The sequence below is a fragment of the Carcharhinus amblyrhynchos genome, chromosome 25 (genome assembly GCF_965287045.1).
Source record: "Carcharhinus amblyrhynchos chromosome 25, sCarAmb.v2.hapA, whole genome shotgun sequence".
In the NCBI taxonomy this organism is placed as follows: Eukaryota; Metazoa; Chordata; class Chondrichthyes; order Carcharhiniformes; family Carcharhinidae; genus Carcharhinus; species Carcharhinus amblyrhynchos.
This window is the reverse complement of record NC_137348.1, coordinates 27,690,232-27,704,912: the sequence shown is the minus strand read 5'-3', so window position 1 is coordinate 27,704,912 and position 14,681 is coordinate 27,690,232. Positions and strand designations below refer to the sequence as shown.

The 14,681-nt window shown below is 43.5% G+C and overlaps 1 protein-coding gene across 2 annotated transcripts in view; it reads right to left on the bottom strand.

Annotated features, from left to right (window-relative positions):
* Nucleotides 1-14,681, bottom strand: part of LOC145358227 (protein Niban 2-like) — a 206,121-nt gene that overhangs the window by 15,973 nt on the left and 175,467 nt on the right. For both annotated transcript variants that reach the window (XM_080212065.1, XM_080212066.1), the window contains exons 8-9: nt 8,250-8,412; nt 3,766-3,953 (exon numbers count right to left, since the gene is read on the bottom strand). In XM_080212065.1, coding sequence (XP_080068191.1) covers nt 3,766-3,953; nt 8,250-8,412 — 351 coding nt within the window. The remainder of the gene's footprint in view (nt 1-3,765; nt 3,954-8,249; nt 8,413-14,681) is intronic.

Here is a 14,681-nt window from a genome sequence, read left to right as displayed (position 1 = left end):
TTCTTCCCCAGCCCTGTTTTGTAGAGGTTGCCCGCCATTAGCTGGCAGCTGGATCTTGCACTCCCGCCACTGCCAATGGGGTTTCAGTTGGGGGGGGGGGTCACTGCCAGCGGAACCAGAAGATCTCGCCGGCGGGAATGGCCGGAAAATCCCACCCAGACTTTATGTTATAACTTTCACAGCCTTAGAAGCATTACAGTCTAAGTGTGTTTTGAAGTCCAGATAAATATGACCCGTAAACATCAGATAAATGACTAGCTAATCAGTTCTGGCAGGTTTGACTAAGGATTCAAGTTTTGTTTTGATTCAAAGATAAGGGCCCTACTACTGACCCAAACTATAATTAAACAGTCCAGCTTTGACAAATTGCTAAGGAAACCTTTTGATCTTGTATTTTGCCAGCTTGCAAGCAGAAGTACATAATTGCAACAGAGCATAAGGGTTTAAATAGCAAGCAGTCAGGTTACTGAAAATATACAATAAACCAAATACTGGAAAGCAAGATGAAAGATGAAATTTGCAGATAAATTTAAGATGCATTCCTTAAAATCTATTTTAAAAATCTGTTAAGCAACCAAAGAAGCAGGGAAAATGTGATGAAACAGCTTTTTATAAAAAAAAGTTTATTTATTAGTGTCAGGAGTAGGCTTAAATTAACACTGCAATGAAGTTAGTGTGAAAATCCCCTAATCACCACAATTTGGCACCTGTTCGGGTCAACGCACCTAACCAGCACATCTTTTGGACTGAGAGGAAACCAGATCACCCAGAGGAAACCCACGCAGACATGGGGAGAATGTGCAAACTCCACACAGACAGTGACCCAAGCTGAAAATTGAATCCAGGTCCCTGGCATTGAGGCAGCAGTGCTAACCACTGTGCCACCCCTAGTCACTACATTTCGGTGCCTATTCCGGTACACTGAGGGAGAATTTAGCATGTCCAGTGCATCTAACCTGTGGGAGGAACCCTATGCAGACACAGGGCGAATGTGTGGAGTATGCACAATGACCCAAGCCGGGTCCCTGGCGCTTTGTGGCAGCAGTACTAAACAATGTGCCACTGTGCCGCCCGGGGAGGCGATTTGAGATTGTATTCAGGATTGTTTCCTCCTTCAGCATATCGACGATCCCACAAGATCATCTGATTCCATGTATCGGACTGCAGTAAACGAAATGCAAAGCAAGGCAACATTTGGGAAACAGTGACCATAGTATAAAGATGTTGTGGAGATGCCGGTGTTGGACTGGGGTGGGCACAGTAAGAAGTCTCTCAACACCAGGTTAAAGTCCAACAGGTTTCTTTGGAATCACGAACTCCTTCATCACCAAATAAACCTGTTGGACTTTAACCTGGCGTTGAGAGACTTCTTATAAAGAGTTTCAGTCTGAGAAATAAAGCAAAATTAGCCCTGGGGTAAGGTCAGACAACTGGGAAAGGAGGGGTAAACCTGGACCAGATCCTAGATTAAATAGAATAAAGAATTGGCAACTATAAGCATCAATCAAAAATAGGACACACGTCAAGCATGTGCCAGGGAGGAAAATCAGGAATGTGTCGAAGGCTGGAGACCCATGGGAGACTAAGTTTCAAGTGGGAAAAAAGAAATTGGTCCTACAGGGCAGATTTAGTAAACATGAAAGCCAGGGTAAAATACATAGGCTATAGCAAACAGAAGATGAGGTAAAATCACAGGGAAAAGACAGATTAGTATAAAGAGGTTCATTAAGGTAAAAATTGAGAGGGGTAGTTCAGTGATGGGGAGTGAGGGCGTAGCAATAATAATAAACTCACTGCCTTGGTTTTCATCAAAGTGGATGTTGGGCTAGGTCGGAGTTAGAGAAACAATCATGGACTAAGAATTTTTATCCCTGGAGCTCTATAGATAGGAGGAGTGATTTCACAGAAGTTCTCAAAATGAAGGGTTTATAACACTAGCAGGAAAACTCTTTAGAAAAACAACACTAAACAAAACGGGGGGCAAGGAGAGTGGGAGCGGACTAGGTGTCAGGAAAGGACGAGAACAAATCAGAGGACCGAGACAGTCCAATAGTGCTGTAATAGTGATTTTCATTGCTGCCTCACAGCAGCCAGGGACCCAGATGATTTGATTCCTGGCTTGAGTCACTGTGTGTGGAGTTTGCACATTCTCCACGTCTGCGTGGGTTTCCTCCGAGTGCTCCGGGTTTCCTCCCACAGTCCGAAAAACGTGGTTAGATTCATTAGCTGTGCTAAATTCTCCCTCAATGTATCCAAACAGGCACCAGAATGTGGCGGCTGGGGGAATTTCACAGTAACTTCATTGCCGTGTCTTTATATGGCTACAGTTACAGGCATTAACACATTTAAGGCCCTTTGATGAGCAAGCTATCCTGGTACCCTTCAGTCATTAAGCATACACATCTTTATCCCTCGTGCCACAGTAGCAGTGGTTAGCACTGCTGCCTCAGTGCCAGTGGCCTGGGTTCAGCTCCTAGCTTGGGTCACTGTCTGTGTGGAGTCTGCAGATTCTCCCAGTGTCTGCGTGGGTTTCCTCCGGGTACTCCAGTTTCCTCCCGCAGTCTGAAAGATGTGCTGGGTTAGGTGCATTGGCCATGCTAAATTCTCCCTCAGTGTACCTGAACAGGCGCCACAGTGTGACAACTCGGCGATTTTCACAGTAACTTCACTGCAACGTTAATGTAAGCCTACTTGTGACACTAATAAATAAACACAAGAAAAGGTCTAGAATGAGGTCAGCAATGAACTAGCAAAGTGTAAGGAGTGACGGGCTAGTTTAATTGTCAATTGCACTATTGACATATGGCTGCTTGATGCTACAAAAAAATTTAATGACCACCAGGTCAGGTATGGTAAGATGATATACAATCCTGTTAGTCACTTCCACTCACTTCCCTTTATTCTGTTCAGCTGCTTTAATACCTTGGCATGAACACCCATGAGGTGGCACAGATTTCCTCACCACTCTGGCCTTCACAGCAAAGCTCTTCCTTCATTCAAATCACCCTAATTCACTCCCTATCACACCTTATTGCATTCACCTGTCAGTAACCCCATCACAGGCTGCACACCAACACCCAGAATCTATTGCAGTACATGTAGGTCAGCCCTTTTTGGGCAATCAGATTTCAGCAAACGGACCACCACCAGGTAATTTGCCCTCTTTCTTTTTAAAGATGGCAGAGGGAAAAAAAAATCTCCCATCTAAAAATACGAGGATGAACATTGGCACAAGGATTCAAAATCCATTTTTTCTGGGACACTCAATCTAATATTGGATGCTGAACTCAAGGCCTGTGTTAACATGAATTTGTTGAAAGTTTTGGAGTGTTCAACATAGCAACAGCTGCTAGGGGGTCAGTGTTAAGACTGAGTGTTTTTTTTCCCTTCCTCATGCCTTAAATTCACAAATCTGTAGATTAAGTTTTTTTTTATTAGCGTCACAAGTAGACTTGCATTAACACTGCAACAAAGTTACTGTGAAAATCCCCTAGCTGCCACACTCTGGTGCCTGTTCGGGTACACAGAGAATTTAACACGGACAATCCACCTAATCAGCACGTCTTTCAGATTGTGGGAGGAAACCGGAGCACCTGGAGGAAACTCACGCAGACACGGGGACAACATATATAGAGTCGGCAGAGACATTGACCCAAGCCAGGAATCGAACCTGGGTTTCTGGTGCTGTGAAGCGACAGTGTTAACCACTGTGCCACCCCACTTAGATCCCACTTCAGCATTTAGCACAGTATCTGCATCCCTTACCTCGCCCAACTTGTGCTGACCTCCTTCATTCAGGAGGTTCTTATTCATTTCCACTACCTCCTTAAAAAACAGGTCTCGGACTTCAGAAAAGCCCCTGCTGGTGGGGCCCATCAGCGCATCGAGGATGGACGAGATGTAAGGCTGGACATTATTCCGAACACAAGCTTCAGCTTTAGGCATCACGTAAACTAAAACACAAACAGATAGGCAGGTTAGGATTAACCTGGACCAAGTGATGGCAAAATACAACAACTTAAGAACCAAAGGGACAAATTCACATCTGCCTACAGATCAGAGGACCAACAGTTTAGATGCCAGAGTGCTGAGAGAAGCAGTTGCCAGCATTAGATTAATCAGTTTACAGTTTGGATAGAAATTCTATGTTTGCTTTGCAGACTATTAAAAAGTATTCCATCAGGTCAAGTGGATTAAGCTCTGGACACAGTGCTGAAAGAGGCAGCTAGATATAGCACTTTGGACAAATGGGATCAAAGGTTATGGGGAGAAAGCAGGATTAGGCTATTGAGTTGGGCGATTAGCCATGGTTGTGATGGATGGTGGAGCAGGCTCGAAGGGGCAGGAGGCCATTCGGCCCTATTGTGATAGTGTACAAATGAGGCAGTGACATGATGGGAAAAATGGTCAAGTAATTCCACTACAACACTATCTTCTATGTTTCTAAATTGGAGTAGACCAGAGAGATAATCAACTCGTCAAAAGTCTGTACATGGGACAGACAGCAACAAGTGAGAGCAGCCAAAGTGGAGCAAACAAAACAAAGCGTTATCTAGTGAATGTATGAGGATTTGCAAGAATTCACAGAGATAAGATGGGACAACAGATGCACTTGAAGACAGGGATAAAACATCTCAAAACTGATACACAGGAAAGGAGGACAGAAGTAGAGGCTTACAGAAGTCGATGGAAGTGAATGAGTTGTTGGGTAACAGCGTTGCTGGGCTTCAATTGGGTAAAAGTGCAAACAGTGAATTTCTGAACTGAATTACAGCCTGAGAAAACACACTGAAGCTAGCCGTGAAAAGTCAAAGCTTGACAAAATAAACAGCAGCATGGGAGAATGGCAGTGTGGTGATTGGCTACGTTACCAAAGCAGGAAAGCTGCCTTGATGGGAATGGACAGAGGTTTCAGGATTAGACAGCCTTTCAGGGCAGGGTGGGGAGGTGGGGAAGAGGGAGGAGGGGAAAAAAAGGAGACATTTACAGGAATTTATGGACGTCAAAAGGGGATGGCTTCAAGTGGCAGGAAATCATGCCCAAATCTACAATTGTTAACATCAGAAGTTCCGCATATTTTGACTGTGCAGACAGGAAAAGAGCAGAGATACTGAAAGTTAATTGTGAAACCCTGGCTAACTTCTGAGGAAGGGGGAGCAGCGAGATACATGGAGCTGTTGGAGCCACATCCAGGCCACTTGCAGCCAGGTGCACTTGGCAGCCTGAAGGTGGCAGGCTGACAAGGAGTGCTGAATTGACAAGTAGAGGCAAGTCAGGGCAACAGACAGTAAGAACAGATGGGGTTTAGAAACTACAGCCACAATAAGCAGTAATAGGGTCAGAAAGAAATCAGAGGAAAGCAGGCAAATAGAAACACCGAGCAAATAAATGATCATTAATTCAACTGCAAGGTTTCAGCTGGAAGATTTAGTGCCTCTGGAAACGATGCTAAGAATTTCTGGTATGTAATATTTCCACTGTGCGCTTCCATGGGTGCAAATCGATCGAAAACAAAGTGAAGCCGTGATCTGGATGAAAAGCTCCATTTACAGAGTGGTGGTAAATTCGTAACAAATGCATATTTTGCAATCCATGTTCAAAACACACTGGCAGCAAACAGTGCCACTTTATGGCATTCAAGATTAAGAATTCTACTTCTCTGCTTCCATGTCAGTGGGTGTTAACTCATAGGCTGGGCTGCACATATTCATGAGACACAGTCTAGGCATATACCAGATGCACAGAAGAGGCATTTTGCCCATAAAGGCTTGGGAGTGGTATATATAAAAGTTTGCACCGACCACAGCCCCACCAAGGTCCTATCCCCATAACCCCAAGTATTTTCCCTAGCTTGTCCCTCTGACACAATTTAGCACGGCCAATCCACCTAATTTGCACACCTTTACATGTGTAGTAATTATGTATTGGGGGTTTAATGGAGGCTGCACTAATTAGGCGGGATATGAAATCTCGATTTCCTCATGGCAGGTAGAGGAATTAGAGATAATGTTTGGTGGCACCTCCAGCCTCAGGCAGTCAGGGTGGATTCTTGCTTGTAATACATTTGTACCACGAAGCCTCACTAGTGTGAAATGGTTTTTAAACAAATTCCTACCCTGGATCAAGTAAAGCAGGAAGCTTATGAAAATCTCATAGCACCCAGTTCACATTTGCTTAATAGAGGCTTGCACCAGTTGGCCTTGTCCAGTTGTGCGCAAGGACAAGGGCTTTTCTTGCTCATCAGTATGGCATGTGAGAGGGAGGCAGGAGAATGGCCACTTGCATTGAAGCTCAGGGAATAACAGGACGAGGGGCCTAAACAGCAATGTCAATACTATCCAAACGTGTCCATTTCAGTGTGGCTAGCAGAGCCCTTACAGGGCTCGCGTTCACTGACACCATTTCTATTATTCCGGGGTGGCATGGTGGTTAGCGCCAGGGACCCGGGTTCGATTCCAGTCTCGGGTCACTGTGTGTGGAGTCTGCTCATTCTTCCCATTTTTGCGTGGGTTTCCTCTGGGTGCTTCGGTTTCCCCTCAGTCCAAAGATGTGCAAGTTAGGTGGACTGGCCGTGGTAAATTACCCCTTAGTGTCTCAAGATCTGTAGGTTAGGGGGGAATTAGTGGGGTAAATATGTGGGGTTACAGGGATAGAGAGGGAGGTTGGGCCTGGGTAAGATGCTCTGAAGAGTCAGTGTGGATTTAAAGGGCCGAATGGCCTCCTTCTGTACAGAAGGGATTCTATAATTCTATTCCTGCTGAGAGTGATCTTGCACAATGTCCTTTACAATGCATTGAAGAGAGGGCCAGCTGAACCTGCAAGTTAAGCTTGGCCTCAGTGGTGAGAATGTTAGACACTAGCGTGAACACGCAGTAAAGAGTGGACCACATATTGCTGTTTCTTCTGCAATAAAAGGAAGTGCAGGCAACACTCTTGTACCCATCAATACATGCCTACCATGAGGCATGGCAGCACATTTAGCTACACATTGCATTAAATAATGATGTACACATGAAATCAGTGTGATTTGAAATACTTACCAGTGAAATTTAATTTGAAAAACATCCCTGCTGCCCCTTTTTTAAAACTTTATTCCAATCCAATCAAGTCAAATTAAAGCCAATTCAGAATCCCAACAAGTTGGGACATTCCCGATCCAAGCTGACAAGACAGGGCTCTCACCTCCTGTCTTGGGCTTGACCTACATGATCCAAGCTGTTTGGAGTAGGTGTAGCTCCACCTCCAAGGCTTGATCTAATTTGCATCTTAGCCAAAAGGCCCAGATGCCTGCTGCCCCCTTTTTTTTAAAAACTTTATTCCAATCCAATCAAGTCAAATTAAACCCAATTCAGAGTCCCAACAAGTTGGGACATTCCCGATCCAAGCTGACAAGACAGGGCTCTCACCTCCTGTCTTGGGCTTGACCTACATGATCCAAGCTGACTGGAGTAGGTGTAGCTCCTCCTCCAGGGCTTGATCTTATTTGCATCTTAGCCAAATGGCCGAGATGCCGCTTTAAAAAATTGCTTCAAATGAAGCTGAAATGTAACCTAATGACTTCAACCAAGTGCAGCATGTCGATACTACACTTGATCTTAGCCAAAAGGCCCCCTTTGCTAATGGCAATGAAATTGTGTAGGAAAGATTTCACCATGATGCAGGGCTGCCCTGGTGGACCAATGAGAAGCTTCTCCTGTCACACAAACACTTGTTTCCCCTGCATACTGCTGACGCTTAAAATTAAAATTGAAACCGTATGGGAAACAGGGAAATAGTGCACCAAAGTGTCACACACTTCCAATTTTGCCATTGGGAATGGTCCACTGTTAAGAAAATCCCCCACTAAGGGTCAAAAGTTCCCTATTTCACCAACAGAATCTTGTATTGTTCACAGCAAAAAAAAAAGGTTTTTGACCAACATTACATTCCTGCTGGGTAGGGGTGGTTAAAACGTGGTTGAATGTTAGGTAAACCAGACGATAAATAACACTGTGCTGAAGAAAGTCAATGTTCAGAACCAATATCGTCTCATCAGCTTGCTTACAAATGGCATGAGCTTTTACACGGAAGGAAATGACCTATGAAATATAACTGGGTGTTCGCAGCGAGAACACAGACAAGCACACAGTTATTGTTCGCCACTTGTCTCTGAAAGATGTGCTGTTAATCTGAGGGCAGTGGCATTTCTTTCAGTGGATGAACTTGATCACATGCCTGGTAACCCCATTGGCTCAGAGATGCTGCCGTACCTCGAATTTTGTTTCCCACGTGCTCCTTTGAGCTGATGATCTGGTCCATGTCTGGACGAATCCGGCTTTCCAGTCCGGGGCGAGCCTCTTCACACTTTTGCAAGACAGCTTCATAGCGGGCTTTTGTCTGCGCCAGAACCATTTTGTGCACAGCCTCTGTGATCTGAATTTCAGAAAACGGGAGTTAGCAACATCCAAAACATAATGCAACCGTATTTCTGCTCAAGTCGCTTTCTCTTCCACCCTTCCCCAGTCGGCTTCATTTCTCCTTTCCCGATCACTGTCAGTTAGAACAGGAGTTTATAATCACCGTAATTTTTAAACTGCCAAATGGAATGGTTAATTTATGAATGCAGCAATGTAGCACATCTCTTCAAATCAGACACTTAGATTCAGGTTCAGTCGATAGCCAGCTGATATTATGGCTAGACTATTAATCCAGAAAGTCAGCCAATATCCTGGGACCCAGGTTTGAATCCCGCCACTACAAATCGTGGAATTTGAATTCAATAAAAATATCCAGAATTAAGAATCTATCGATGACCATCACAAAAAATGGTAGAAAATCTCAGCATGTCTGACAGCATCTGTGGAAAGTAGAGCTCTGATGAAGGGTCAGCTAGACTCAAAACGTTGGCTCTATTCTCTCTCCACAGATGCTGTCAGACCCGCTGAGATTTTCTGTTTTTGTTTCAGATTCCAGCATCCGCAGTATTCTGCCCTTATTATTCTGATGACCATGAAACTGTTGTTGATCGTCGGAAAAATCTACCGGGTTCAATAATGTTTTTAGGGCATGAAATTTTGCCGTCCTTACCCGGTCTGGCTGACACGTGACTCCATACACTCAGCAACATGGCTGACTATCCAGGGCAACTAGGGATGGACCATAAATGCTGGCCAGCCAGCGATGGCCATGTCCCGTGAAAGAATTTTCAAAAGCCCTTATACAATACAGTGCATTGCCATAAATTTTAATAATAATGCAAACCAGCAGCTGAACTCACTCACATAGGGGCAATAGTCATTCAATAGTTGTTCTGAGCCTGCTCTTGTAACCACAGGTTTACATATTGTTGACGCCAGTCACTGAAGTAAGCCCTTACAATGTTTCCATACGTAGCATTGCACAAAGGACAAAGCGAAATGTGAAGCACTGGGGGAAGCTCAGAAACCGCTTATGTATTGCGAGACATTCAGGCCATTGGAACAGGGCCATGATGCACTAACATTGCAGAACCAGTCGCAACACGAACACAAGCCTATCACATTCGCCGAGATTGGCTGCCAGAAAAGTGTGATCAAAAAAACAAACCCATCACCTTCACGGCCAGCTTTAGAAACCACCACCTACTTCAATGGGTTGAAGCGGCTGCGCTAATTCAGTGTCAAAAAGGGTGGCAGCAATCACTCGAGACAAAACATCAGGGGAAAGAAAAGATCGGAATGGGGAGAACAGAAACACTTCAAAACAGTCACCTGCTCAGGAAATCAAGACCTAATCTTTAGCTCTGTGTAATACGTTGATGGGGATCCCAAACTGAGTTGGGGAGAGAAAGCTTCTTTACTGCTCCCTTGTACTATCTTTAAAAACACTTTCAAATTATAATTTCTTCAAGAAAAATGAGCACAAAACCATGTTTTTAACTTTCCTTTTCATGGAATAGAGTTGTAGAATCCTACAGTGCAGGAAGCCATTCAACCCATTGAGTCTGCACCAATGTCAATCCCACTCAGGCCCTATTCCCATAACCCAAACAGTTAACCCACTAATCACCCTGACACTAAGGGGCAATTTAGCATGGCCAATCCATCTAACCTGCACATCTTTGAATCATGGGAGGAAACCAGAGCACCCGGAGGAAACACAGGCAGGCACGGGGTGAATGTTTTTTGACCCGAGGCTGGAATCGAATCCGGGTCACTGGCGCTGAGAGACACCAGTGCTAACCACTCTGCCACCATGCTGTCCTTATGGAAGTAGGGCATAGAAGCATACAAGTGTTGCTTGAGCCAAGCAATATATATCCTCAATCTTCTATAATGAGGGACCTTTAAATCCCAGAATACAGGAAAAATAATTGTTCACATCTCATCAAGGAGATGGAGGAAATTGTCACATCAAATACTGTTGCAGGAAGAATATGCCATGAGTATTAAAACTACAAAACTGCAGAAAACACACGTGCTTATGACTTTACTTTTTGTTTATTTCTTAAAATAGAAATCATTTCCTTCCAACACAACATACAGCAGACCTTGTTTCCTAAAATATGTCTTGGGTCAAACAGCTGCTGTCTGCTAAGTGTCAGTGACCTCTTCGTCAGTCACATCAATACAACTGGCACAGAGCTGGCGGAAACCAATTTCAAGAGGCTGGCTTGTCCAACAAGTGCCATCCTGAATCTGAAGGTTAACATGCTCACACAACACACAACCAGGCAAATGTGGGACATCAAATCAAGGGCCAGGCCACAACTACAGGAAGCCTGCTGTCATCTGTAATGGCACCAGGCCACACGAGAACATGGATAATGCTTCTCACTGGGACTTAATGCAGAATGGTGATACAATGCATTATTTGTCTAGTATGATATGGTAAACAAAAGATGACATTTCCATTCATCTTACTCCATAATTTAACTTGACAGCTTACGCCAACACACAATACAGAAATCTTCAAACAACAAGAGATGCAGGACACCTGGGTAGTTATATATTGCATAACAAAGATAACCTTTTGACTCCTCAAATGATCTTGCACAGTTCCACAAATAAATAAAATGCAAATAAAAGAATCGCAGACTGATCACGGTGCCAGTTTGGATGCTGGGCGGCACAGTGGCTGGCACTGCTGCCTCACACCACCAGGGACTCTGGTTCGATCCCCAGCTTGGGTCACTGTCTGTGCAGAGTCTGCATGTTCTCCCAGTGTCTGTGCGAGTTTCCTCCAGGTGCTCCGGTTTCCTCCCACAGTCCGAAAGTTCTGCTGGTTAGGTGTGTTGGCCGTGCTAAAATTCTCCCTCAGTACTCAAACAGGCGCCAGAGTGTGGGAACTAGGGGATTTTCACAGTAACTTCATTGCTGTGTTAATGCAAACTTACTTGTGACTAAAACAATTTGTTTTTCTTTGACTTTTCTTTTGCCTTTATTTACCAAATGAACTTACTGCACATCATCACTTAACACTGAAATGCTTCAAAATTAAGGAAACATTAAGATTAACATAAAAACGCTACAGTGAATGCAAAGGACTGAGGTCATGTACCAGCCAACTTCAAAACAGCTTCTTCCCTGCTACTAGACTTTTGAATACCTCACATTAAGTTGATCTTTCTCTACACCTTATCTATAACTGTAATACTACATTCTGCACTCTTCCCTTTCCTACTCCATGTATGGTATGCTTTTTCTGTATAGCATGCAAAAAACAATCCTTTTCACTGTATACTAATACATGTGACAATAAGAAATCAAATCAAGGTGAAGGTACATTCAAGTAGGACCTCCTGCATGCTAGAAACATTTTAAGTTTAAAAGTTTATTAGTCACAAATAAGTCTTATATTAACACTGCAATGAAGTTACTGAAATTCCCCTCAATTTGCAAACGTGGATTTGCATTTAACTGTCCTGGGATCAAAGAGAGGCAGCAAGTAATGCAGAAGCTGGGAAAGCCGGCATCACCTCAGAACCTTTAGCTGCTGCTTGCTGCTAAGCTTTCATTAAGCTGATATGGAAATGGATTGCTGCAAAGTTGTGCGCCTGCAATTGGCTTCAGCTGTTTAACCATCCTGACAAACATTAAGAAACAACTTGGCAAGGGTTGTATGCAGATTGTTATGTGGGACGCAGCCTGTATGTTATGTTGATTTTACTAACGCAGAATTATACTTGGACATTGCAGCACATGGGGGAAAACAAAGAACTGTTCATCAGCTAAAAAGTTGACGGGTCAAAATATTACAATCTATAATTATACATTTTGATGACAATCTTTCCCACGTTCAGTGCAAACTGTGTTGAACCGAATCACTAGTTTTCAGCTTTTCCCCTCTCCATCCAATTCACCCTCCTCCATAATCAGTACACGATGTGAATCCATTCACTATGAGTTTAGATAAACAGGTTCTGGGCTACACAATGGCTCAGTCATTGCAGGATAGGCAAAATGCCAGGTTTAATCCTTATGTGCAACAACCCATTGAGGGAGCCAACACAAAAAAAAGACCTTACACAAATATCAATTAGTAGCAAAAAGCATGGGCTATTATCAGCATCGTAATAAATGGAAGCTTGTATCCAAAGATGCGAGTTTAAAAGTTGAAGGTGCATTTAAAATTAGTGAGAAACAGGAGGAGAGAGAGTGGAAAATAGAAAGTTTGTCTTTTCACCACACATTTAGGAACTTGTGGTCACATTTGCACACAAGCGGCCAGGTTTTCAACTTTTCCTCTTCAAACCTATACCTGAATTTTGCAAACCTGGCTCAGTTCAATATGTAGCTTCTTTCACGCACTGTTGGTTTCAATTGACTGCAATTCACACATGTGCTGTTGCACCATTCAGGGGCTTGATTTAAAGCAACACTTTTGTTTTACTGACTTTACATACAAGTATCGGGAGGTTTGAGAATATCACCAAGGCTGATACAGCCTCTGGTTTCCCACTCCTCACAGGGGTGGTACACAGCTACCACCCATATATTTTCCAGACTATGTCTGGAAGATTGAGAAATTATCTTGTTGAGGAATCACTGCTCAAATTAACATTCCAGCCCACTTGACACAATGAAGTACAATAGGCTGTCAGTGTACCCTGCTGCTGAATCACTCTGCTCCAGTGTATGTCTGTACATTCAATACAATCACAAAACACGAAGCAATTTTAATTGAGCTAACCACAAGTCTTTAAATTTGACCTCATTAGACATTCCAGTCAGGAGATGTATTCATTCTCCAAATAAATTCTGAAAGCTCATTTGGACTATTTTTCAATAAATACATGGAGTAGTGAAATCATCTTTGATGATTTTTTTTCCTGCTCAGTTTACCATTATAGAGTTCATATCACATTTTAAAATTAAATGGTGCAACTTGGCATCATGCACCACTCTAGCCTTCCATTCCGTCTTCCAAAGAGGAAAAGTTGTGTTTAACTCCAAGAAATCCATCATCACTGATGCAGTATAACAAACATTACAATGTCACTCCAGCACTTCCAACAGCACCTTCAGCACAAATTTGACTACTTATTTATTAGTGTCACAAGTAGGCTTACATCAACACTGTAGTAAAGTTACTGTGAAAATCCCCTTGTCACCACACTCCAGTGCCTGTTCGGGTACACCAAGGGAGAATTTAGCATGGCCAATGCACCTAACCAGCAATCGGACTGTGGGAAGAACCCAGAGGAAACCCACGCAGACACAGGGAGAATGTGCAGATTTCACAGTGACTCAAGCTGGGATTGAACCCAGGTCCCTGGCACTATGAGGCAGCAATGCTAACCACTGTGCCACCATGCCACCCTTACTAGGTGACAAGGTCTAAACAGCTGGTCTGGGTGACTTTGGAAACTGCCACTTTGAACTGGAGAAAAAGAAATTCAAATAATTAGACAGGTCAAGATCAATGAGGATGTGTCTGCCTTCTCGCTTCACAGTCCTGCTCTTCCTCAATTTCTGAAACAGGCACGGATTCCACAATCTAAACTCTGCCATTCCATTACTTTACCTCATTACAGTACATCCTGTGCATGTTTGTATTTCAACTACAGACCACATGGCTGAGAGTTACTGTAATGAGGTTGTCAACACCTTGTGCACCAGCTGTTTCAAATTAAATAATTATTTTTAATGAAGAGTGGCAGATTCCAGCCATGAGGAATCCTGTATTACAATCTTCAGTGTTTCAGTTGGCACTTGTGGGCACAGCCCTGTTCAATTTCTGCAGTGCAGAAGGTCGTCATCTGTCACATTTTGCCTGCACTGGCTCTCCGACAGTGCACTTTAACCCCTATCCCTGTAACCCCTCATATTTACCCCACTAACTCCCATAACTATATCACTTGGGACACTAAGGAACAATTTAGTATGGCCAATCCACCTAACCGACACATCTTTGGGAGGAAACCGGAGCACCCGGAGGAAACCTACACAGACACAGGGAGAATATGCAACTCTATACATTCACCCAAGACCACAATTAAACCTGGGTCCCTGGCGCTGCAAGGCAGCAGTTCCACCATGCTGTGATGTCTTGCTGCACTGGAATTTGTATGGAAGAACTCCATATACACATACACAGCACTTTTAAAAAAAAATCAAACAATTTTCAATTGAGAACACAATCATATCAGCAAACCTGTTACTGTCCACTTCAAAAATGTGTTTCATTTCCAGCCAGCCTCTGTCCCTAAATTTCAATTGACA